The sequence below is a fragment of the Myiozetetes cayanensis genome, unplaced genomic scaffold (genome assembly GCF_022539395.1).
Source record: "Myiozetetes cayanensis isolate MyiCay16 unplaced genomic scaffold, myiCay2020 scf3, whole genome shotgun sequence".
NCBI lineage: Eukaryota > Metazoa > Chordata > Aves > Passeriformes > Tyrannidae > Myiozetetes > Myiozetetes cayanensis.
Genome location: NW_026087521.1, coordinates 72,220,206 through 72,245,354, shown reverse-complemented (window position 1 = coordinate 72,245,354; position 25,149 = coordinate 72,220,206). Strand labels below are relative to the sequence as shown.

The 25,149-nt window shown below is 43.5% G+C and overlaps 1 protein-coding gene and 1 long non-coding RNA gene across 8 annotated transcripts in view; one reads left to right on the top strand and one right to left on the bottom strand.

The window, feature by feature from the left end:
- The first annotated feature begins 669 nt into the window (after window positions 1-669).
- LOC126644822 (uncharacterized) lies at window positions 670-25,037 on the top strand. 4 transcript variants are annotated; one of them, XR_007630013.1, is made up of 7 exons: window positions 670-762; window positions 1,200-1,337; window positions 1,745-3,223; window positions 3,767-3,917; window positions 8,275-8,850; window positions 9,203-18,048; window positions 24,726-25,037. It is a non-coding gene; the product is annotated as an uncharacterized LOC126644822 (long non-coding RNA). The 4 variants fall into 4 exon arrangements; XR_007630011.1 differs by having other exon boundaries at window positions 1,200-1,899; window positions 3,043-3,223; window positions 24,726-25,036; XR_007630012.1 differs by having other exon boundaries at window positions 1,203-3,223.
- The window catches only part of FAR2 (fatty acyl-CoA reductase 2), a 117,242-nt gene continuing 98,934 nt past the window's right edge, over window positions 6,842-25,149 (bottom strand). For all 4 annotated transcript variants that reach the window (XM_050324570.1, XM_050324568.1, XM_050324569.1 and 1 more), the window contains exons 7-12: window positions 22,535-22,653; window positions 19,945-20,012; window positions 17,575-17,746; window positions 13,359-13,488; window positions 12,520-12,647; window positions 6,842-11,537 (exon numbers count right to left, since the gene is read on the bottom strand). In XM_050324570.1, the coding sequence (XP_050180527.1) occupies window positions 11,375-11,537; window positions 12,520-12,647; window positions 13,359-13,488; window positions 17,575-17,746; window positions 19,945-20,012; window positions 22,535-22,653 (780 nt within the window). In that variant the 3' untranslated portion in view covers window positions 6,842-11,374. The remainder of the gene's footprint in view (window positions 11,538-12,519; window positions 12,648-13,358; window positions 13,489-17,574; window positions 17,747-19,944; window positions 20,013-22,534; window positions 22,654-25,149) is intronic.

Sequence of the window (25,149 nt, the reverse complement as noted above, 5' to 3'; positions counted from 1 at the left end):
TTAAGTCCTTAAAAGATCTCAAATGGTGTTTCTCCTTCTTTAAAAAGTGCTGACTTTTTGGGATTTGTTTTACACGCAGTGACAAAAAGCCTCTGACCTCTAAAAACAGCAGAGCTAATAATACTCCTGCAGCAGAAAAATGAATTGTAATTTCACTCAAAAAGAAAAGCTCTTAGGACTAGGGAGTTCAGTGTGTCATCAAAGAATCACAGAGTGGTTTGGGCTGGAATGGACCTTGAAGACCACCTCGTTCCAACCCCCTGCCATGGGCAGGGACACCTTCCACTGTCCCAGGCTGCTCAGAGCCCCATCCAACCTGGCCTTGGACACTTCCAGGGATCCAGGGGCAGCCACAGCTTCTCTGGGCAACCTGTGCCAGGGCCTGCCCACCCTCACAGTGAATCACTGCTAAACAAGGCAGCATCATCTTTGCATGAGGAATTACATCAAAATCAAGCAACGTGTGAAATATTTTTAGTACATTTCTGTAATTCTGCAGGCTAAGTGACTCATTAATTTTTCCTAATAATAAAACAGAAGTTTATTTTTTTAAATCAGCTAGACTTTTTAAGCAGTGATCACTGACCATTCTGCTGGCATTGCCCACGGTTTTGTGGCAAGGGCCAATTTAGATTTTGTTCACGGAAAACATTTCCGAAAAGCTCCCTCCCACCCGCTGTGCACAGCTCTTCAGAAGAAGGAAAGGGGAAGAAAGAAGGGAAAAACCTCCACAGACATCAAATCAGCCTCGTCACAGACCAAGTAAGTCATGCCAAATTTTAATATTCTGGAAGTCATAAATGACTGTCATATCAAGGACTTGATTCAGTTCACAAGAGAGAAGGGGGCAGCCTTTGCTTTGGTAGATGTGCGTTTTGTGTAGAAACATAATCCATTCACTGCTGAATTTGGTGGGAATTCTGCCATTGAAAGTGTAACTGCATTAAGTGTGCATGGACTTCTGATTACTCTTTGCTGCAATCTGGAGGAAAACCAGCTTAAAAACCCCCACCTGACTACATTTCACTGCTTGTGCTCTCTTAAAGAGTCCTTTCATTATAGTTTGAAAGATCATATCTTTGCTACTTATAGTAATCCTGTTTTCTGCTGAGCAGGAGAATGTCTTTGAATATTACTGGAAGAGGGCTCTTGCTTAATTCATTTTGTAAGAATGATATCCTCTATTCCTCATCCCTCAGCAGTTCTCTGCATCACCAATACTCATCAGCCATTCTCTGTGTCAGCTGCTGCCCCTTATCTGTGTTATCCCAGGACGAGACAGCATGGCCAAAGCTCTGCAGAAAACCCAGTCTGCAGTTACTGAAAAGAGTGAATAAGTAAGTAGCACAATCTCCTGGCTCTGTGGGATCTGAAATGCTGAACCACCGTGCTTGGAACAACACCTCTGTGCCTCCTGCTCTTCTTCCTCCTTGCTTTTCCTGGGAATCCCTGCTGGTGGCACACTGGCACAGCCTTTCCTGGGCAGTGAAATCCTATCCCATCCCTCGCTGAGACCTGCTGGCAGAAGGTTGTGTACAGCAAGTTCATTCTGTGAAGTGACACCACAGCGTCTTTCTCTGTGCTTAGTTCAGCCCCTAAAATAAATAATGATGGCAGGTGGTCTGTATTTCTAAATAACACTGTTTAAAACTTAGTTCTTTGGAGCACTTTTTGTGGGGGTTTATTTGTTTGCTGGTTTGTTTTTCTTCTCTAACTTGCCTCTGTGGTCCTGAATTTGTGTCAGTGAAGTGTGGAATAAGTGGCCAGGAAAGGAACATCTGCTTCCAGCTGTGCTCTGGCCAAGGCTTTAATGATTGGTTCCCTCTTGTTTATCTGGAGGAGAAACTTTGGGCTTCATGGGTAAATCATCTAACCTGTTCTCTTTGCCAGGAGGAACAGGTAAGCATTATTTATGTTGTAACAAAATGAATTGTTTCTCTCTGTATGGGAAATGGTTCTTTTAAATATGAGATGAATTAAATGTAATTTTTACAGTACTGGGCACATTAATTAAATGAATGGGGAAAAAAATAGTGCAACTGTGTATACATGGACACTGAAGGCAGGAAAAGCATCCATTATACAGAAAATTCCTTATATAAAAAAAGGATCCAGGGCACATGTTATTTTTATAGTGGTGACCGAAGTAAGAGTGATCTTCCAGTTTCCATAAGTTTTACCAGAGGAATATTGGGTTAAAAGGGTAGTTTCTGCCAGGGAAATGTGCATTTTTAATTTGGAATGCTGCAGGCTAAATGTTATTATAGAAAGTAATTAACATACAAAGTTCTTGCAGTTGTACCATATATAAAACCAGAAAAGGTTTAGGTTGCCAGAATCAGTGTGCTGAAGGGAATTCCACTGTTGCTTAGGGACAAAGTTGTAATTAATTGTTTCATATTATAATGGCACACATGCAAACATACAATAATAAATAAATAAATATGATATATACGTTTAGTTTTGTAAAACTTTCAGTGCTTCAGATCCTTATTTAACACATAATGTAGCACTTCCAAATAAAATACCCAATACTGCAATAGAACAAGCTGTAACAAACAACTTATCAGCAGATAATTCTTGCTTTACATACCAAAAACATATTTGCTATTCCCTGTTGCTCATTGACTGATTTTATACTGCTTTCTGAGGCTAAATAATATCTTGTTTAGAAGAAATGCTAATAGAAGCTAGTTTGAATTTAGTACATATTAGATCTAGCTAATTATTTTGCTTTCTTTCACGTTCTTTGAGTCAGAACTCATGCTAATGAAGCCTAGAAAGAATCTTTAAAAAAAAAAAAATTCTTTCTAGAAATATTAATCTCACCTTAATGCTGAAGTTCTCATTTGAATAAATTAAAACAAAACAATGAAAAGCTGTACTAAGTTTGGACAAGACATGTGGAGTTATTTCTGATAAAATGCCCTGCTTCACTAGTGGTATTGTGCCTACTAAATGTTTGGCTGATAATTCTGCAGTTTTTTTCATTTCCCTGGTGGACCTGAACTTCCACTCTTTATTGTTTCATATTTGTTGCAGGACGAGGCTACCAGCCTACAGCTAAGCTTGTTGTCACTAGGGTGTGGGTTTTTCCCCCTTTTCTTTGTTCATTTGTTTGTTTGTATTCCTCTTCCCTGGATGTTGAGCCACAAACTCTGCAAATCGACCTGGATCAAAGAGATGGAAGCAAAATACAGAGTGGCAATTCGCTGCCTTATCAGTAAGTGTTCTTCTAAGGGCTATATCTAAAGTGTTTTTCTCCCTTTTATTTGCCAAAATAAATAATACAAACAGGAGACCAAAAATGCTTACAGTATAAATGCAAATTACTGGAAATTGCAGTGTTTTGATTCGGTGTGGGAGGGTTAGTTAACCCACGGTTACGCATTATGAGCATATTTTAAGAAATGGGAAGCTTGTGATAAAAGCTGAATGTTGGAAATAGTTTTAGACAAAGGGATTTTTCCTGTTAAAACTTGAAGTTAAAAGCTTCTGAAGGATAAATTGTCAATTACTGGGAAAAAAATATAAATCCTCTAATGTTTCAGTTCTACCACTGTCCTCTCCTGGGGAAGAGCAAGGGTTTGTGCTTGGCACAAACAGTGCTGGCTGTCACAGGAGCAGCCTCCCTGTGATGGGCATGAGGGTAAAACAGGGAGGATGAGGGGGGAAAAAGGAGTGGTGTGGGGAAAGGGGAGGACCTGGCACTCCCTGGGAGTTTTAATTCACCATCCTAATGTCGTGTACGGTGCGTTCTTTTCAGAGCTGTGGATGGCGTCGGGCTGGCAGCCAGAGCCGAAACATCAGAGGGCGTGACTGGAATTTGGAATGACCTTGATGGATTGGGAAGAGTGCCCTGAAGACCTTGGAGATAATTCAGCACAGATATGCACAGCCACAGGAGGGGAGCCGAGGTAAGGACACCTTGCAGTGGCTCACTGAGAGTGTGTTGTGACCAAGCTGGAAAGTGAGTGTGGTGGAAGGAGGAGGGGAAAAAACAAACCACCTGGAAAAGTGATTACAAATGTTTGATGAGTCAGGATAACCTGAACTGGAGCTAACTGCTGGGCCTGTCTTTCATCTTGTCTTCAACATATTTGTCACGAGCTTTGCTACGAAGATCGGTGGAGCGGTAGATAAATGGGACACAAAATCCTCTTGCAGGGGGTGTTGCATCAGGGATGACCCTGTATCACAAAACTCAGTTTCATCAGGGTTTGTTAATTCTCACAGTGTAAAGATCTGACTGGATTTACGAGACATGAATTTTCCCCTCACAGCAAAGGGATTGAATGTAATTAAAACTCTAAACCAAAGACCCAACAAACACAAAACCAATGCAAGATTACAACGTATTTTTCAGGGCAGAATACTGGGAATGTGTGGCTCAGGTGACCCAGAAGCAGACATTTGACCAACTTGTCAAACTAGATAAATAGATGTTATTTTCCGTGGTGCTGCTGCTGCCTATCCAGTTGCTTCTCCATGTGCATGTCTGCTGAGCCCTCAGACTGGCTTGTGAGGCTTGTCTGAGGAGCTCCCCCTCAGAGGATGCAGCCACATCCATGGAAAGCCACTCTTGCAGTGTGATGAGTAGCTTTGAGTGCTTTTGTACCCCTGAACTGTGGTATTTGGGACGTGACACTTCGGCTACTTCCCAGACCACAGTTGGGTGATGGGGAGCAGGGGCATGAATAAAACATGTTGCACATCCTGCACAGCTCCCTGGAGGTTCCTCGTTCCTGCTGCTGAGGTGGGCAGCTGGCTTTCCAAGACCCCAGGAAGTCAAAGAGGGTGATGGGGCTCTGGGAGTAGGAGCCAGGGGTCTGGAGGATGCCTTTTTTTTCCTGGTCCCTCTTGGTGGCACTGCAGGGTAGAAAGGAATCTGGGCCTGAAGGAGAATCACATGTTTTCTGTCTCCCTTTCACTCCCTCAGTCAGATGAAAATTCGGTTGATTTCTCTTTACTTTCTAATTTATCCTGTTTGGCCCAGGTGCAGTGTAATTGTCCTCCTGACCTGCAGAGTGTCAAATCCCTGACCTGAGCCTCACTTGTCCTTTCAAGCTAGTTTCCCTTCCTAGTCTGTTCACTGCTGGCTTTGCCCTTGCTGACTTAGTCCTTCTCAGTATTTTTTTTTTTTTTGCATATCCTATGTGGCAGCCCTTTATTTATCAACAAGGTCTCCCCAGGGGTGGTAGGAGGTAGCAGACTTTCTAGAGACCTCAACTGACATGTTTCTTTTCCCAGACCAATTGTCACATCAGCCTCTGCTGGGAGGGGAAATAACAAAACATGCTAAAATGATCAATAACCATGGATTGTGAAGACAGGACTAACTCAATTTCCCCTTGAACTCGGTGTTGCATAAACAGAGTTATTGTTGGACAAGTTACTGCTGTTCACACTTCCGAGCAGCCAGATTTTATTTATTACTCTACAATTACAAACTCTAGTTTTTACTGTCTATAATTGTAAGTTTTTCTTTAGGTCTTCAAGTTCCAAGGTGCCTCCATTTTTAAAAGCCTGAGGCAAAGAGTAAGGTACATTTTAATTCCACCTTCCTTTCTCTGCAAGATTGTGTCACACCATTACTTTTGTCAAAAAACCTGGGGTGTATCACCTAAGGATTGCTTATCCTACATTACATCATTTTCCTCCTCCCTATTTTTGCTTCCCTTAAAAAATGAAGAGTAATGCAATTTCCCTAGTTTATTTAATTGATTATTTGGCTTGATAACACTGTGCAATCAGAATGTCAGAAGAAAAGGTTTAAAGTCTGCAGGTTGACCTTTAAGTCTGTTCTTCAGAAAGAATTTGAACCTTCTTGCTGATGGCTTTAATTCATTGATGCATCTTAATGGAAAATTGATTTTTTTTTTCCCCTCCCTGAAGATCACATTTACATATAAAAAAATGGAAAATGGTATTTTAAGAAAAGATTTGCTAGCAGAATGAAAATTACGTCTTTGATGTATGCCCTGGGTTTCAGGATTTGAAATAATTTTTCATTAAGGAAAGGCTCATGATGATAATGCTGTGCCTTTTCCTCTCATATTAGTTTTCCTCAATATAATCAGCTATATTGCAAGGAAGTGAGAGATGATTACTAGACATTATCTATCTATCTATCATGTTATGTGCTGACACCAAGTGTAAATTAAGAGTCCTTACCTTCTAAAACTTAAGAGTTTGGGGTCATAGGCTCAGGTACAAATGGTGTGAGATGTTTGAGGAGGTTGACTGGGTTACTCTGTTTGTTTTTCCTACCCACTCTCGCAGGACACTCACCCGGGATGGGCCTTTCCAGGTCAGAGCGGGTTAAACTCTCGTTGTCACAGCTTTTAAAACTCGAGGTTTCCCCTCTCCTTGCTTGTGGTGCGGCTCCCTCTAGGTGGGGCTGCCGTTCCACCCACAGCTGAGGACAGATGTGCTGCAGATGCAGCCTCTGCACCACCTCCTTCAGCGACTGAGGGAATGCAAAGCAACCATAGTTTTAAAATATGTTGTTTTATTAAATGTTTCAAATAACATAAACGTCGTATTAACAATTTTTTTTTTTTTTTTTTTTTTTTTATGGCTGAGGTTCACATAATTTGCGATTTCGTCGTTTTATCTGATTTGAGAGCTCAAAGGATTACGGCTTAACATATTAGAAACTTTTTTTTGTCGTTAAGATTTCTAACAGTAAGTTGTCTCATAGCTAACAAGAGAACAGAAATAGCAGATAGAACCGTAGAAACTTTGGACAGTGGGAGAGTAGATATTTTACTATAAACTGGGGTCTGCCAAGATTATGTAAGGACAAGAAATCTGCTGTAAGTGGTTTCTTGTCAATCTGAAAAAAAAAACCCAACTCATTTCTTAGTTGGCTTTTAAGCAGTAGAGAAAAGTGGGATAGTACATCTTTAATTATTCCCCAAATACACTTTTGTTTTTTTTTTTTTTGGATTTTAATTCTATTAAGCAAGTCTGTACCACCTTTTATACTGATATTTAGCACCATGTAATGGGATATTCACCACTTGGCTTCTGGGGAATGTACAGTATGTGGTTTACTCTGTGCTAGGATAAAGGATCCAATTGTACTAAAAGTTCATCCTTGCTTTCAGCGGTAGGGACGTCAACGCTGGAAGAGCAACAGCATGCTTTTGACCATGAAGCTGTAGCTTATTTACAAACAAAAGGATGCCCTCCCCCCCCCCCTCTTTTCCCAGTTGCTTGTCCATGGTAATGAACTGGTTAATAGTACTACAGGTCGGGTTTCCTTTACACTGGGAACTGGGGTATGTTTTAATCACTTTGTCTGGTGGAACAGGGCACACCGAGCAAGCACAGCCTGGCATTTCAGCATGAGCTCCACCACTTTTTTCCATTTTTGTATGTTGTCTGGTGCTGAAAGATGCAGCTGCACATACAGGCAAATATAATGATGTTATCTTAGAAAATAGAACAATTTTCTTGAGGAGGTGGGAAATGGGCCAACAATCTGTAATGTACCAGTATGTCTGATACCCACGTCTCTACCAAGAAAGAATTGTGTCTTCTCAACAAAGTTACTGGAATAGAGGAGTGTGGAGGGGTGAGGAATTTTATTTTTTTGGTAAGAGACGTGCTGGAAGTTTGGTTGTCAGTCAAAAGGCAGTTTAGGCGTGGGTTAATTTTAGGGATTTGTTGGTTGTTTGGTTTTTTGTGATCAGGATGTAATTAAAAAGATAGTTGTTAATTGCAAGGTTCTGCCCACTGCTGTGTGACAGTGAAGTGGTATTTCACTGCTCTGGCACAGCAGCTCCCAGCTGTAGCCCACAGACCAGGGTGTGTGCAGAGCATTAACAAAGGAGGTTCCGCAGCGCTCCGTGTTATTTCCACTGTGAGAGGGTAAAATCACTGCAAGTTCAGCAAATAATCCCATCCTACTGCCCTGTGGCAGGTATTTTCTTTTGTGACTGCCAGCATTGTTCTTCATGCTGCCTGTTCTTGAGGGCAAAGGACAGAGGAGCCTTTGAGTCTGGATGTTCGATCACAGGAAACTGAACCGGTGTCAATATGCTGATAGATCTCCTTCTTCCCCATTCCTTGAGGGAGAGTCCTCTGACTCTGGCAGCTCACTGATCAATGCAGTTTTTTGCAATAACTCTGTCACCATGGTCCTCTGATTTAACTTAGTAGCAGCTGCATTTGGCTTTTCTTTTGTCAAAAGCTCGTGAGTGTATGTGAAAGAGCAAGAGAACAGAGAAGGAAAGAAGTGTCTTGTCACTCGGTGTTTTCTTTCAGGTATTTCCCCCAAGACCTGGGTTTCCTCAGAGCACACACAAGCCAAGTCCACTGAGGAGCACAAAGTAAACCATCACAGGTAAGTCACTGCTTGGGGTGAGAACAAGTTCTCTGTCATCACAGCTCTCTGTGACAGTCCCGACTGGCACCCGGGGGCCATCGCCACACGCCAGCCCCTCCACTGAGCTTTCCTGAGACACTTCTGTGGTTCGACCACATGGAAGCATCTCAAGCCACGAGAAAATGGATGAGAGATTCAAGTTTCCCTGCGTGCTGTGTCTGTGTTAGACAAGCTAACAGCTTGATCCGCCCCAGGCAAGGCCAGAGCTCCGGAGCCAGCTGCTGGCAGTGCTGTGCGGGCTGTCAAAGGTCTCCACGAGAGCAAACACCATCTGCAACAGCTATGTTTTTCCAACAGCCCAAGCAGCTCCTGCTGGTTTGTTGTTTTTTTTTTTCAGGGCTGAGCAGTAGTTTTGCTGTGGCTGAAGAGCCCTAAAATATCCCACCACCGCTGTTCTGAGTGAAACCTGGAGCATCTTTTTTGTGCGTTCAGAGAACAGGTCTGGACATGCTCAGGTGAGCAAAAATACACCTGAGGCTTGCTGGGACAATACAGCCTGTGCAAACAGCTGTGAATGCCTACAGGCATATTGTGAGGAATGCATGGCATGACCAGGGAAGGCAAAGGGGAGGTGGGACACTTTACTCTTAGCAGAGCTGACTGATGTCTGCGTGGCAAGGTTTGCACCTTTGACTTTTCTCTGACACCCACGTTTTTGTCTGTCATAGGACTAGCTGCTCTTTGTACATAAGGCAGGCACTCTCAAAAAGACTTTTAGGATACAAGTTAGAATTTATTTCCTAATTTTTGAATTTTTGAAGTTTGTTTCGAAGTCATCTTCAGTTTTGCTTTGCTTTGGTTTTTCAGCCTTTCAGATGAGGAGACTGCGAGGTGCCTGATGACCTGATTATGTACCTGAGGGAATTCAGCCTTTCTGGAGGAATCCCTACACCAACCTGCCTCAGCCCCACCAGGGTAGCAAGGTATAATGCCACTAACCTTCCCTGACACTGCTATGGCAGCACTGGACATGAAATGTCTGTCCCCAGCACCTGAACCCACAGCTCCAGGTTTCCCAGGCAGTGGCACCTTGTACAGCATGTCCTTTCCAGCTTTCTGAAGCTGGAAAACACACAGCTAAAAACCAGCACCAGTTTCCTTTTGAAAGTACATTTTCAAGGCAAGAGCTTAAGAAATCTGCATCTTTGTAAACTGGGTGCTTGATCTAATTAATCACAGATCAGGAGTAATGTGTGAAAAACAGAGAGGTCTGTGGTAGGCAATGCCAGAGCCCTGCTATTTTGGACACTGTGTTTCTGCTGCAGGCATCCTTTGGGAATTGCTTGAAACTAGACCTCTGGGGAAGATAAATTCTTTGCACCTTTAGAAAGACTTTTGAACTAGCTTGAAGGCCTAAGATATAAATATACTGTCATCATAACTCGCTCTTGCCTTTACTGCCAAAAACAAGTATAATTTTTGAAGAATGCCAGCTCTGTAAATACCCTGCTATTCTCAGCTAGCAAAAGAGCAACTGTGTCACTTTGCTGTGATGTAGCATTACTTTTTCAGACAGCCAGCACGACACAAGACTGGAGTTTCGAAAACTGGCTGCTTTGAAGTCTGATCTCAGAGTGCTTATTCAGTGTTAGCTGAATACAAAATATCTCGGTATTAGATTTGGCTCTGGAAATCTGACAGCACGATAGATTTGCTGCTGTTGCACCACGTTACTTTGAAGAAAGCTCTCTCTCTCTCTGCCCCCACAGGAATTCCTACTTGACTGTGTGGAACAAGTGTCTCCAATAGCCACAAGCACTAGGAAGATCCTTGGGCTCAGCTTCACAGTGCAGGACTATTTTTACAGAGAAGCCATAGAACAACAGGGTTGTTTAGGTTGGACCTTTTAAGATCCCTGAGTCCAACTGGGAATTTATTCTCAACAAAACCAACTTTCAGACTTTTTAATGCCACAGCAGAACTGGCCCGAGGGTGTTTCCTCCATGTGTGTCTTTGCAATTGGTCACCTCCACTGACAAAGAAAGTGTGAAGTGATTTAGCTGTAAATGAAAGCATGAAGCACAGTATCAGGCTGGTTTTGAGTTACAGGGAGAGAGGTTTCCTGCAGACAAATCCAGGGAGGGGAAAAGACCTATTAAAATAATCAAGAGCTTCTGAATTCTTCTTCGGTCTTTTAAGAAAGTCTTCTCTTCGTCCCCAGAGTTAATAGAGTATTTTTCAAGACCCCAAAACTGTTCTGAGCAAATGTGATAAATGCAAGACCAGGATTTTTTAGTAGACTGAAACCTTAAACCAGAGAGAAAGAAAGACCTGTCTGTAAGAAAGCAGCTTGTGAGTTAACACAGGTGCATGAATTCTATGTGTGTCTTCAGTTATGGCTTGAAAGCATCAGTCCTCAGTAGCAATATAAGACAAGATCTGAAAACTATTCTGTGTTTTCACTGGCCCAGTGTAACTCATCTTTTTCCCCCTCTAAGTTTTGAACAACTGGAAAGTGAAATTTTGTTGTTTTTTTTTTTTTCAATAAGGTAGTACCATTTCACGGAATGAGAATGAAGAAACAGCCTCTTTAGGAACACCCCTTACAAGATAATTTCCTTGGCTGGGTCTTCTCTGATGGCATCCTTTTCTGCCAAGGTTCTATGCTTTAAATTTGCCTCTTTTGAGGAAGAAGATGGGATTAAGATAGCCTAGGGGGTAGTACATGGGAAGACAACGACTTTGGTTAATCCTTACTCTTGCACATCAATTGAAGGGTTCCAGCTTGACCTGCCCCTAAAGCTTCAGTTATGGCTTTAAAAATTGGCCTGGTCCTATGGAAGAAAGACCACCATGTGTTAAAGCATTAGTTAAATTAAAAAGGTGAACATCATATAACAGTGCACAACAAATGCCAGCTGCTGTTGTGGGGTGGGGGGGGAGTGGAATTTTCTGCTACTGTCAGACCCCGATGCCCATAGTCGCTGCTCAGAGGAGATGGAGGTCCCTCTGGAAGGGGCTGGTTGCTGATGGGTGGCTTCAGTGCCGCAGGGTGCTGGATGCCCTGAAGTAGGAGAGGAACTTGTAGCAGAGGCTCACCACAAAGTACCAGATGTTCCGAGCCATCTGCGACCGGGCGATGAAGATGCGCCAGATGATGACGAGGAGGGTGGTGTTGAACGCGTATCGGATGTTCCTCAGCCTGGGGAAGAGAAGGAGGCACCTTAGAGGGGAGAAAGGTAGAAGCAACAGGAACCCTGCCAGCAGGTGACTTTGTAAGAAATCCTATTTACAACTTCTGATCCTCCCTGCTTTAGTGAAGACACCGTGCCAAAGATGTCCCTGCCTTCTTGCCAAGGACTGTGCCGAACAGTTAATGGGACGGTGGAACCACCTGTGCTGGAGTTCTCTCTTGTTGTGTGTTCTGTCAAACCAGAACAAAGCCCTACTGAGAGGTTTTTCTTCATGACAGTCTATGTCTGATACCTTCTGCTTTGGCTGTTATATTACTAGCTGGTTTTTACTTTGCAGGATTGGTGTCAGGCTGGAGGACCCTCACAGGAGCTGGCGAATACGGTTCTCTTATTTGGGTGAAATCTCAGCTTTAGTGTTAAGAAATTACTCAATAATCATAAATGGTCTTCACTTCTGCAGTACTGGGATTGTTTTTTGGGAGGGGGAGCAATTTACAGCATCTATTTTAAGATGCTGATAATTTCGTCCTCTTTCTGTCAAGCAAAAGAAGTTTCTGCACTTCTCTAAGTCTCACTTTCCCAGTGCTTAACCAAGGGAAAAAAAGCTTCATACCTAAAGACCTTGAGACTGGTTCAATTTTTGTAAGAGTCCTTATTTTTTTATTTTTTAAATAAAGGTAAACTTTATCACTACTCTATACCACACTGCCTATTTGGGCTACGAGGCAGTTAGTAATCTGTTACTGAGGTTCTTATAAATCTTCTGAAAATGATCCATGAATGATGAAATTGTTTAGGATTCCTTGCCATGGCAAACTGTTCTATCACTCCCTGTTTGTAAACACTGGCAAACTGCTGCCATAAGAAATAAGCTCTTTATCTCCATACTGTACAACAGTAACAATTATTGCAAGGTAACTAGGATTATTCTCCTCAAATGCCATTCCAGGGAGCTAGGAGGTCTCATCCTTGTCACTGGGTAGGACTTACTTCCGTAAATGCTGCTTTGCTGCTGGAATTCCTGCCATGTCCTCATTCAGCAAGTACTTCTTGGCCCCTATGCAGTAGCTCTCGATGTATTCTGACCAGTGCAGCTGACGGACATCGAAGTTGTACAACTGGGATTTAAAGACAGAGAGCAAAAGTTAAACACCAGAGTCCGAAACTAGCCTGCTTTAAGCATCAATTCTTCATTGAAGTGGCATTCCACCGATATGAAAACCCCCGTGCAGTTTTTATGTGTCACGAGAATTACGTGTAATGATGTTGAATACCCAAGTACCTCTTTGCAAGGAGATGCTGACCAAAGGTGCTTCAAGCTTATCACAGATCTGCTCTCCCCAGTTACAATCCCGCTCTTAAGGAGTGGTATTTCAAACATATAAAGACTACAACAGAGCTTGACACGCAGCAAATTAATTGCTCTTTGGGGACTTGAATAAAACAGGAACTTAATTTTGATATTGTTCAAGGTAATACCCTGTGTTAACTAAATTGCCCTATCAAGTGCCATTTAAAACCAGTGTGGATGAAAATGTCAAAATCTTTCAAGTAATTTCCACCTAGATCACCCACCACAGCTGCCATGTTAACTGCAAAGACTTCAGGGATTAACCTGTCTCACAAGAAAGAGTAACACACTTCCTGTGATAAACGGAAAGTTCCTGATGAGTTACTTAATAAAACAAGGAGGAAGTAAATTATTTCAGGTTAAAGCAAATTCCAGTCATCTGGATGTCATTCAAAAGCTCAACAGTACACCAAAAATAATTGTTACAGGTGAACAGAACTGGAGGTTAGCAATGCATATTCAGGACACACTTTCTTACCTTTTTGTCCTCTGTGTTAAGGTGAGTCATTAACATATTCATGTTATCTGAAGACCAATTCCAGGACTGGGTGGAGAAATACTGCAGGAGAGTCATAGACTTGTGCAGTCGATTGATAATTTTCATCATTCTGGAACAGAGGAGGAGGGTCAGAGGCGAACAGGAGGTCTCAACAAGTCTGAATTGCTCCAGCTGAGGCCTCCAGAGCCAAATGCTGCCCAGCTCTTACTGATGGCTCGAACGTGGGTCCAAACACGTGTTTGCCACTTGTGTCTGACTTACTGGTCTGACCTAAACAGGGGTTGGAAGCCTCATGTACCTCCTGTACGACATGTGGAGTGAAGAGCCCATCTGGACTAGGGTGAAGCCTGCACAGCAGATTGCAAAGCCACAAAGCTGTATTGCTTGCTTCCCAGGGTGGATGCTTCTCCACAAACTCTCTTCTGTTCCCAAGCCTGGGTTGTCTGCGGAAGCAAGGCTCTGATTTTGGAAGTTAGCTCCAGTACAGAGGTGACTACATCTGCAGCATGGACAAGCTCAGAAGTCCACAGCTCAACTTTAAAATACAATCAGAGAATCACAGAGTGGTTCGGGTTGGAAGGGACCCTAAAGATCATCTCATTCCAACCCCCTGCCATGGGCAGGAGACACCTTCCACCAGACCACCATCATGTTCCAGTGTCTTACCACCATCACAGGAAAGAAATTCCTTCTAGTATCTAATCTAAATCTACTTCCAATTTAAAACCATTACCCCTCATCCTGTGATTACACTCCCTAAGAGTCTCTCCACATCTTTTCTGTCAGTCCCCTTTAAGTACTGAAAACCTGCTAGAAGGTCTCCCTGGAGCCTTCTCTTGCCCAGGCTGAAAAATCCTGGCTCTCTCAACCTGTCCTCATAGAGAAGATGCTCCAGCCCTCTGCTCATCTTTATGGCCCTGCTCTGGACCCACTCCAACAGGGCCATGTCCTTCTTGTCTTGCTTCGGGGACTCTGGAAATGTGGGTTCAGGTCTCTCCATGTGTCTTGGCCTTTTCTTATGGTATTAATGTCCTATACAGAAGGGGATGGCAGCACTGCTGTCCTACCCTGCAGGATTATTTTACAGTTTCCCCAGTCCAAAAGGCCTCTGGCAGCTGTCCTGAAGTGTGAGACGTGCAGCGCTCGGCCGATTTGGAGAGAACACCCTGTCCCCTCAGACTGGAGAAGGGCGAGAGAGAGAGAGAGCACTGAAAGGCTGATTTCTGTGGAAAACAGAGCTGTTTTCATGAGGAGTTTTGAGCTGCCCAGAGGGCAGCACAGCTGCTGGTGACAAATACCGACGGTGCCAGGCGGGGCTGTCCCCACGCAGACGGCACTGCCACGGCCATCAGCACCACGAGCAGCACAGACAGACACAGTGACTCCAGCAGCTCAGAGGAGAACCCTGCAGCCCTCCCAGAGCCATCTGAAAGAGCCCCCAACCTTACACAGGCACTCCTACTCAAAGGGGCTTTCACCTTGGGAGCAAAGAGCGCCATCAGATTAAAGGAACCTTCGTTCTCAACAGCTGTGAGCACATCAGATAAACTGCATTCAGTCAAAGTACTCTGAAATTATTTCAGATCAATCTTCCTGATTGTGCCTGTGTAGGCAACTGCTATGGGGCAAAGCTTTGAGAATATTTCAATACCTTTTGGGAAACTTGGGAAGCATAATATATGGCTAGGTTGCAAAGATCTAGAAGTTGCCCCTCAGACTGGCATCCCAAAAGCCAGTGAATATCTTTAAAGGCTTCAGGGCTAGTGGAATAAGCCAGAAAAACTGACAAGAGAATCAAGAGTGTGTCCCCATTTATGTTTTGAAAATGGGCTGTCCCCCATGGCCTGCTGTCCATGTGAGCAGAGTAAGCTCTGTCTGTAAATTTAACCAAAGCAACATTATCTGGGTGGCCAAAAGTAAGGGTCAAATAGAGAAAAGAAGTACCTACAAAAATTATGTTTCATGTTAACAGCCTGAGCTCAAATGCTGTGATTCAATACATAAACTGGCTTAAATACTGAAAACATTGACTAATTTGGAGGAAGGAAACATCAATTGGAAAACATCAACCAAGTAGAAACATATTTTTCTGCAGCCTCTCTGGGAGACAAAGGTTTCCAACAGAAAGTCTCCACTGTGGAGGAACTGAGAGGAATAAAGCAAAAACTAGCTGTCACTATAGCCTTAAAAAGTTACACTTCAGAAACGCATCTTGTCCTCTAGAAAGCTGTTTACAGCAATGATTTCTTTATTTCCTCCCATACAGAGCCTTGCATGAGCAGATTCTCAGGTGTGACAGATTTCCCCAGGAGACTACTAATGTTATAAACCACATTATGCTCTAAGCCACGGATGGATGTGCAGCACCCACAGCAAGATATTTAGGGCAGTTTTGCTCAACATCTGGCAATTTATGTGAAATAAGGTTACATCTAAAATAAGTTTCTCAGGAGAGGCTGTATATAGAAGTCTAAAAACGGAGGAGATGACTCTTGTACCTAACCTTTGGTAGACAGGGTACAGAATGTGATAATTACAGGAGGAACTGCAGCCCAGTTCCTCTGAACTAGCCTGTAATTCAAATTAGTGAAGGTCATCAGCTGGTCCTGAATACACAGTACACTTACAAAACCATAACCAGCTCCCAGATAACCTATTCCAGATGATAACCCAGCACCTTATGATGAGTTGAGTATGGACACAATAGAGAACTGAAGCCTGAGTTCTGGTCCTGGCAAAGAAATCTCTCCTTCCTGCTTGCAAATCTGGCATAGGGTGGCAGGAAGAATTCCAGAAACTGCCTGGAAGATGGTTTGTACTTCAATGGATGGGAGTGACAAGTGGGAAGAAAGTTAAACCTAGGTGCTCTGTTTGAAGCAGAGGGAAAAACTAAAGGGAAACTTTAAAACAGGTTCAGTGATTCAGTCTACTGTTTTTTGGGTTTTTTTGGGTTTTTTATATGGTTTACTGCCCTTACACCACAAAGGTCTGATATTTAGTTAGGTGTGAAAAGAAGAAAGAATGAGCTACTACTATGCTTTCTGCAACATTCCAGTAATACCTGGATGAGCTTAAGTGGAGCATAAAAAGAAAAGGGATATTGTATTATTAAAAAAAAAAAAAATGGACTTGGTGAACTCACAGTTTCACTGCTGGGCTGTGTTTGCTCAAGTTGCAAACCTTAAAGTTCAGAAGATCATGCTGAGGTCTGTTTGACATTTAAGTACCGTGTTGTGGGCAATGTCCATTGGTTACTTATGCCAATCAGCTTTATGAAAAGAAACGTCAGTTGTAATGGCAGTGCTTTTTTTTTCCTTACTGCTGCCCATTTCAACAGAGTTTGGAGATTCCAGCCTAGTCCTGCTCCATTTCTAAGATGATGCCTGCCTCCTGGATAACTGGAAGGATTTTTCTGGACTAGTTTCCCTCCATAGCAGGGAGAAATGAGAGCAATACACTAGCCAGGGAATTCCCTGCAAACAGCTGAATCCAGCCTCTTAGCTAGCAGAAGAGCGCAGGAGCAGCTGACATGCACGGTGCTGGCATGCTGTTCTCATGTGGCACAACAAATCTTCCTCTGTGGTGGCAGGGAGTAAAGGAGGACAATCTCTGGAGTTGTGTTACTCACATGGGAGACAGGAATATCACTGTTCCTCCAAGCCCTAACACTGCCAAGGCTCAAATACCACCTGTAACGGGAAGCTGCCCTCCTAAATACAACTCCGAATTTAATAATTTTCAAAAACAACTGCTTCCTAGATTTCAGGGGGCTGGGCCAGTGCTGCAAATTGCTAATTATGCATCTGATTTACGGGGAAAAAATTATTAGCTGGAATGCTGTGAGCCTTGCCAGTCACACGTCCTTAGGCAAGGTCAAGGCAGAGAGGGGCAATCACATTGGGAAGCTGCAGTGGTGGAGATCTCCCTATACAGAGGACAGCCTTCCTGCCTGGGGAACATCTGAAACATGTAAAACTGAGTTTAAAAGACGTGCTGTTGCCCAGGTAGCGGAAAGGGTGGGCACCCTGCCTGTGTTTAGCTACGGTCAGGCACTTTCTTCCTTTTTCTCAAGGTAAGGAGATGGAAAGACAACCAAGGACTCCCATCCAGGCTGAGGCAGCCAGTTCTCATCACTGGTTGGAGATCAGCTCCCCACCACAGTGGCAGGAGGCTGAATTAATTTGTGGTTTCTTACCTGGGCTTTCTCCCCGTGAGCCTCATGTACAGGTCGTAGAGGATGGCGGGCGCCTTGTGGCTGACAGTGATCCAGTACTGGTTTATCAAGTAGCTGGAGGTCATGTGAGCGTTGGGAGTTCGGAAGGCCTGCTCCAGAGGGTTCCTTTTGAACGTGGACATGACGTACTGCCCTGGAAGGGAACAGGCATTTCACTCAGGATCACTCCCTTCCAGCTGGGCACAGCCCAAGGTGAACACGTTCAACCCACACATCTCTCTTGGACAAGATCATCTCATCGTCCCTTCTGGCATGATGACTCCATCTACTGCCTGCCTGAAGCACAATCCCACTCCAGACTCAACAGTGGCAGACAAAAAAACTCCTCACCAAAACACCAAAGCATAAAGGAGGAAAAGCAGGCAGCTGTAGCCCTGAATTGCTTCAAGGAGCTGCAGTTCTGCTTTTCACCTGCAGCAGATGCAAAAGAAACTGGTAAGTGCTAACACTGCTTCGGATCAACGAAAGCACACTTTGATCTGCTAGGATTAAATAAATAAATAAATAAATTTAAAAAAAAAAAAAAAAAGACATTTAATTTCTAATCAGATTTTCAAAGGGGTTGATGTCTGTGTTGGTCCGAGTCAGGGAGAGGTCACTTATACACACAGGGTGCTGCATCTAAAAAAAATTCATTACATCCTTTCAAACCACATCTGAACCACAACAACAGATACCTCAGCCTGTTCTCAGAAAGAGCTCTGGCTGCTCTAAGGCAGCAAATCCTCTTGCACTCTTAATTTGAAAACAAGGGATAGGGAAACAATCTTCCATTCCCTTTGCAAGTTAAGGCACAAAAATATGCTGGATCTGATTCTGAGCTCTTGCAATGGCACAGTGCCACGAAGTGGCATCTCGATGAGCATATCTGGGGCATTTGCATATTGCAGAGGCTTAATAGAACTGCAGTAGTTGAATATAAGGCTGTCATCCCAGGGACTGATAAACAGATGGTGCTCCTATTCCCGAGCACCAGTGAGCTCAAGGAAGAAGAATTTGTGGGCTTTTTTCACTTCTTAAAAAACTGATTCGGGAGTTAACGACACCAATCTGTGCTCGTATTATAGTTTAGTCTCTAAGCTTATGTTACAAATAGAAAATCAGATGAGAATTTGCAAGTCACAAGAAACATCCAGATCATCCTCGGATAAGCAGATTTCAATCATACCATTCAGACAGGACCTCCTGTGTGTCTGTGGGTCAGCTCATTACTGCATTTCAAGCAGTGACTTTTGCTGTACTTCTTCTAAACAGCAGCAACTTGTTAGGCCACTTAGATGCTATGCTGAGACACCAACGACTTTTAAAACAATGCAACTCAATTTTAGTGCAAGTTCCTTGCTTTTGCATCTCGAGCACTGCAAGTTTACCGGCTGAAGACCGGTTCTCCTGCAAACCATCTTGCATCTGAACAGCTTAAAGCTCACTGCCATCCCTTCTGTTCCCACACTGCAATGATTGTGGTTATCCTGTGGTCACCTTGTGGGCTGTGGTACAGAAATCTTCCCCTTTGCAGCACGTTCTCCCCCCAAAAAACCCAAAAGGATTAGCAAAAGCCCTCTATTTAAAGTTTCCCATGTAGCTGGCAGGGAGGGCTCTCTAGAGGGGAGCCTGAAGGTTTGGAAAGGTGATTACTCCTGGCAGGGGGGTGGTGATAAGCAGTCTGGGATGGGCTGCTGAGAAGGAATGCAGTGCCAATAATATACTAATTTTTGTTCACTATCAAGGTTCTAATAAGGGTTGTTGATAGGACAGATTGAAAGAGGAGAAAATTAGGTTAGACATTAGGAAAAAATTTTTGCCCTGTGAGGGGAGTGAGGCCCTGGCACAGGTTGCCCAGAGAAGCTGTGGCTGCCCCATCCCTGGCAGTGTCCAAGGCCAGGTTGGATGGGGCTCTGAGCAACCTGGGATAGTGGGAGGTGTCCCTGCCCATGGCAGGGGGGTTGATCTTTCAGGTTCCTTCCAACTGTCCTGTTAGGGCTACACAGAGCAGCTTCTCACAGAATTAAGGACTGGTTATCTGTTCCTTTTCTCACACACTTTAAAACCTCAGAGCAGCCAAGCATGTGGTTTTTTTTTGCTGGGTTTTTCTATGATAACGTCCACAGTGAAAGCTGAATAGAGGTTTTCCCGAGCTGAATGCTCAGCACCAGGAGCTTTTCCTCACTGGACCCTCCCTGACTGCAGCTGGGCCTCCCACACACACTCGAATGGCAGACAGTGAATGCCACCTAAATACTGGAAACCACTTTCTCAAGGCCTGTCTGAGGAATCCTGTTGATGTTCGACACCGTGAGGAACACGATGCTCTCAGTTTGAGTTAGAACTTACCCATTTCTCCCCAGAAGAAAGGGTTGATTCCACCCGTTGTGCAGTTGTACACCAACAAGTTTTTTGGTCTGGAGGAAGAGAAAGAAGTATCATTTCAAGATGTGAAGAAAAGCACCCAAAGGTTCATTAACAGAGCATGAGATTTCAAAGCCCGAGAAACAGTAACATCAGCTCATAAAAAAATGCAGAAGAGGGCATTTTTCATCACAGGATCATAGAATGGTCAGAAGGGACTTTATGGACCATCTTATTCCAAACCCCCTGCTGTGGGCAGGGACAACTCCCACTAGACCAGGTTGCTCAGAGCCCCAAAAACCTCTGGCTGTGAGCAGAATTCAGATGTTACTAGGGAATCCCTAACTGGATTTTGAGTCCAACACCTTCACCCCTCAGCAATCACAGGTGAAAATACAGTGTAAAATATGAAGTTTTGATAAGAGTCAGTCAGATTCTGGAAAGCATATGAAGTTAATAAAGACAGATGGGGTTTAGGAAATCCATCTATCATCAATAATGATAAAAATTATAAGGAAAGTATGCACACTGACAAATTCCTGATTTTTAAGAAAAACTATTTTCTCTGAGTATATTGTAAATAATAGGCCCAAGCCAACCTGTGTATTTTCCAGTAATATACTTGATACATATGATCTGTGCCACTTTTAAACTCCATTTGTTAGGGTAGAGATGATGAAATCAATGCTTTTCAACAAAATTCTCATTTTCATACCAAGCAAACCTGGGTTTTGGGGTGTGGAACTAAACACAGATCATACTGGTTTTATTTCTTCCTTCAACATAAGGCAAGAATTAGTCAAACAGTTCTCTTGAGCTAAGCCTGCAAGTGATGACACCAGTACTTGAAAAATGCACTTGGATACTGCACAGTTTCAATGGTGCCTTTCTTAATAATGCTTTGAAATCGTGACATTTGGCTGTATCTTAATCATGGGTGTGCCAAGCTCCGAGTCCATAGCCTTAAACGTGGGAAACTGCACTGCAGAAATCAATGTGGCAACTCAGGAAAGCCTAAATCTGTGACGTGTGAGAAAACTCACCTCACGCTGAGCTACACACAGAGCCTGATGGAAAGTGTGCTGAAATGAGGGCACAGACTGCCACTTACTGCAGGGGGTCAGGCCCACTGAACAGCAGTAAGGAGGATTTCTCTGTTTTCCCAGCTCCCAGGGAAGGGTCTCTCCCTGCTGATTCTTTTCCACTCCTCGCACTCCAGCTGAGCCAGTGACCTGGGTGCACTCCAGAGCTTTGCAGGGCTTCTATCCTGTGCAGTGCAGACTGCAACTCTCTGCTAACTCTTAGAATCTAATTTCTGTTGCTGACGTCACCTGCCCCGAAGGATACCAACTTTCCAATTAGATGATCTGAAAGCAAATTAATTTTAAACCACACACGCTGTTCTTCAAGGCAGCACCTAAACCCGAAACTCTCTCAGACAAATCAAATCTACACAACGCTCAGGCTCGATTTTTGTACAAAGATTGCTGACCTTGGGGTTGTGCCCGCAGCTTTAAATCAAGTTCTGCAATTGCTCCTTTAGCCTGATAATTATTTGTGTGGGAACCAGATTAAAGCCATGCATCTTCCACCAGTGAGAACTCAGAAAAACAACACTTCTCCAACCATGGCTACAGCCAGGCAGTCTCCCTGTGTGCTGAGGTACACTCCATCAGCACATGATCATCTCCTTTCCCAGCTTTATGGACAGGTGGTTGCCTCACTTTATCCTCTGGTGTGCCTGTCGGGAGAAGTTTGTTTATTTTTCCCAAGGGGAAGTGTTTATTTTTCCCAGACCGCACTGCTTTGTTTGTTGCTGGTGGAGGGGGACAAAACGATGACAAAAATAAATCTGAAGAGCTGGTGAGCTGCCCTTCAAGATCCTTTTAGGATCCCTATATTTAGCTTAATGTATGTAGCTCTTTTCTACCCTCAGCTCAGAGGGCTTACTCTGTCTTTCAAAGTAAAATACTTCTGCCTTTTATTTGCCCAGTCCTGATTTCTCAGAGTTGCACAAACCTCCAGAATAATTCATGTGGTTTACTTGGGTAGCACTTCCTACCTAATGATTTAAGGTCAGGCCAGAATGTCACCTTAAATCCTTAATGTCACTGATAAATACCCTTCTCAACAACGCATAGAAGGGAGATTTTTTTACATCACATAACCTATCAGAAAATACATATATTGTGCAGTGTTTTCCAAGGAAAACATGCACAGCATTTTTACCAAGGAGACTCTAGAAGACACTTGGAAAGCAAAAAAGGAGGCCCAAAACCAGCTGCTGCAAAGCTCTTAAGAAAAGAGACTTCTGAGAGACAGACTTGTCAGCTAAGCCTAGACTGCACCAAGAAAGAGGTCTCACCTGTAGCTTTAGAGATTTCCTAGCTCTAAAAACCTGCCTTTAGTGCTTCTTCTACACTCTCAGTCCTTGCCAAGTCGGGGTTGGGGGGGGAAACGCGAACCAGAGAACGAATCAACCAGCCTGTTGCACGGGTTTTCAACAAGCTTTTGGTTCCCTTGAAAGTACTGGTGCAGGCAGGCTATCTGGCCAAAAGCAGGAGCCCCTCCCCACCTGTGCACAGCAGTGTACCACCCTGCTGCCAGGGTGAGGTTGATGGCCACGTCCACCGGGATCATGTCGGCCACGGCTTCGTTGTTGGCGATGACGGTCCGCAGGATCCCTTTGCCCGCCTGTGGAACAAAGGGGAACAGTCACCAGCCTGTGCCTGGGGGTGAGATTTCCCTGGTGAGATCTCATCAGGACCTCAGCTTTTTTCTCTTCGGTGAAACAGAGGCTATTGTAAAAGCTGAAGCCTCCAAAATAATTTCCCAGTTGGAGCTGTCTCTGGGTGGCCTCCCAGCTGAGGTGCTTCGGGGGCCACTCACTGCCCAGAACACAAATTAAACCAGTTCTGCCCTACAGCTTCGCTGCCTTGCAGGGAGAAAGGCCTTTACAAGTAATATGGAACAGGGAGACAAAATGCCTCAATTACAGTCCAGCAGAAACGTAATTGATTTCATTTTGTTCCTCAATCAACACAGCTCCCCACAGCAGCTGGAGAAACTGTAGGCAAAAGAAACGTAATTAGATTATCAAGAACAACTTGGGCTCCCACATTTCATGAATATTTAAAAGGAATGTATCTGTTCATGGAAGGAAGTGATCAGACTCAAATATTGTGACTGAGGAAAAAAAAAAAGTCTTTGCAAGGTTTGGAGTTCAGATTCTGCCCAGGATCATCTGAGCCAAATCTGAATCTGGGGGTTGTTCTCCCCACAGGATGAGCTTGGGTTAGAAGCTGAAAGTGGCTATTTTGGTATGGGCTAACAATTCAAATACACAAAACCAAACGACCAGAACATTTCCCTTTTGCTTTTTCCATCCTTAATTAAGGCAAATAAAGCTACTTGTCTAATAACTGCAGTTTGAAATACAGCTGGCCAAGAGAGCTGCTTGTACTGACACAACTTTCAGGTAATCAAACTAATGCACAACTCAGATATTCAAGGATTCATTTTTAAGCTACCAGACAGGAATTACCAATTCACCACATCCAAGCACATTAACTTCTGTATTTATTAATTAATCCTGTCCCAACCCCAGAGACCAAAAGTCTCTTGTGTCTCTAATAATAAATACCTTTCCCTTCCAGAAAACACTCCAAACAATCTGGTCTCTACACCCTGCATCTATTGTCATTGTTCTTTGTCTTTTTCTTGGTTAAGCCTCAATGTAGTTACATATCATATTTCAGTACTGAAGAGCTTAGTGCAGATGACACGACTTCCATTGTCTCTTTATCTCCCATACTGAAAAACCTCAGAGCTTCAATCCTGAGCCAAAAAATACCATCTCTATTTAAAAATCTTTCAGTGCAGGTCGGAGTTTTTATATAAAAAGGAAGGGAAGCTATTTCCCTCAGTGACCCTAGAAACTCATAATCTTTACTTTCCATGGAGTTAATTTAGAGCTAAAGATACAGGCTGGCATCTGCATGCAGAACCTGGCCCACCTGAAACCAACAGCAGGGTCTTGCTCTTGCATTTAGCAGGGCTAGAAAATGTTCTTGTTTTGAAGAACTGCTATGAGTGACAAGGGATAACCATATAACTATATCATAAAACCATGGAAAGATTTGGGTTGGAAGGGATCTTAAAGATCATCTTGTTCCACCACCCCTGCCATGGGCAGGGACACCTTCCACTGTCCCAGGTTGCTCAGAGCCCCATCCAACCTGGCCTTGGACACTTCCAGGGATCCAAGGGCAGCCACAGCTTCTCTGGGCAACCTCTGCCAGGGCCTTCCCACCCTCACAGCAAAGAACTTCCTCCTAAGCTCTTTTGTAAGTTCCTAAAGTGGGCAGTACTTAAAAAAGACTGATACATGAGCAAAATTTCCAAATACTTAACCAATAGCTGTTTTTTACTCCTTGGTAGATGAAAAGAAAAAAAAAAGGGGGAAAGAGGCTTTTTAAATGACAAAAGATTTTATCAGCTTGTTTTTATACAGCTGAAAGCACATGAATTTGACCTGTGTCTCATAAATGTACATGCATTTATGACAGCCTGCAGCCAGCTGTTGCAATTTGTTTCTCAGGCAATTCACTTGTGGGGCATAAAGAACAACGCAGTGGAAATTCTTTTGTATAACTTCTTTTGTCCTGCAAACCAATTCTGGATCCATCATTTGACAGACATCTTTAAATGCTCAAAAGTTATACTAACAATAATAAAAATAATATGAAAAACTCATGTCATTACAGAAGTTAGAACCTGTCACGTGAAAGCGTCAAGAGTGGATCTGCAGAACGGGGGAACTGCAAAGCCCTTCCTGATCGTGATGACATTGCCACAAAAGAACCCAGAGGACAGCACAAGATGCTGGGAGCAGAGCAGAGAGAGGCAGCACAAGGTCTATGAGCAACCAGCAAATGAATAAAAGGCTGTCATAATTTTTTTGAAGAAACTGTGACCTGAATAGAAGCCAATAACAATTTGTGACCACAAGAGAAGCGTTTGGGGCTGCTGAATGTCTCTGGAATGTGTAGTGGGGTCTCAGATTAAAGCATTACCTGGGATATAAACCCTAATTTGTCCTGTGGATTCCAGCAGTAACTGTAACAGTTTTATTTATGCTCTACTTCAGATATAAATGATCTTTTTTTAACAAAATGATATTTGGATTTT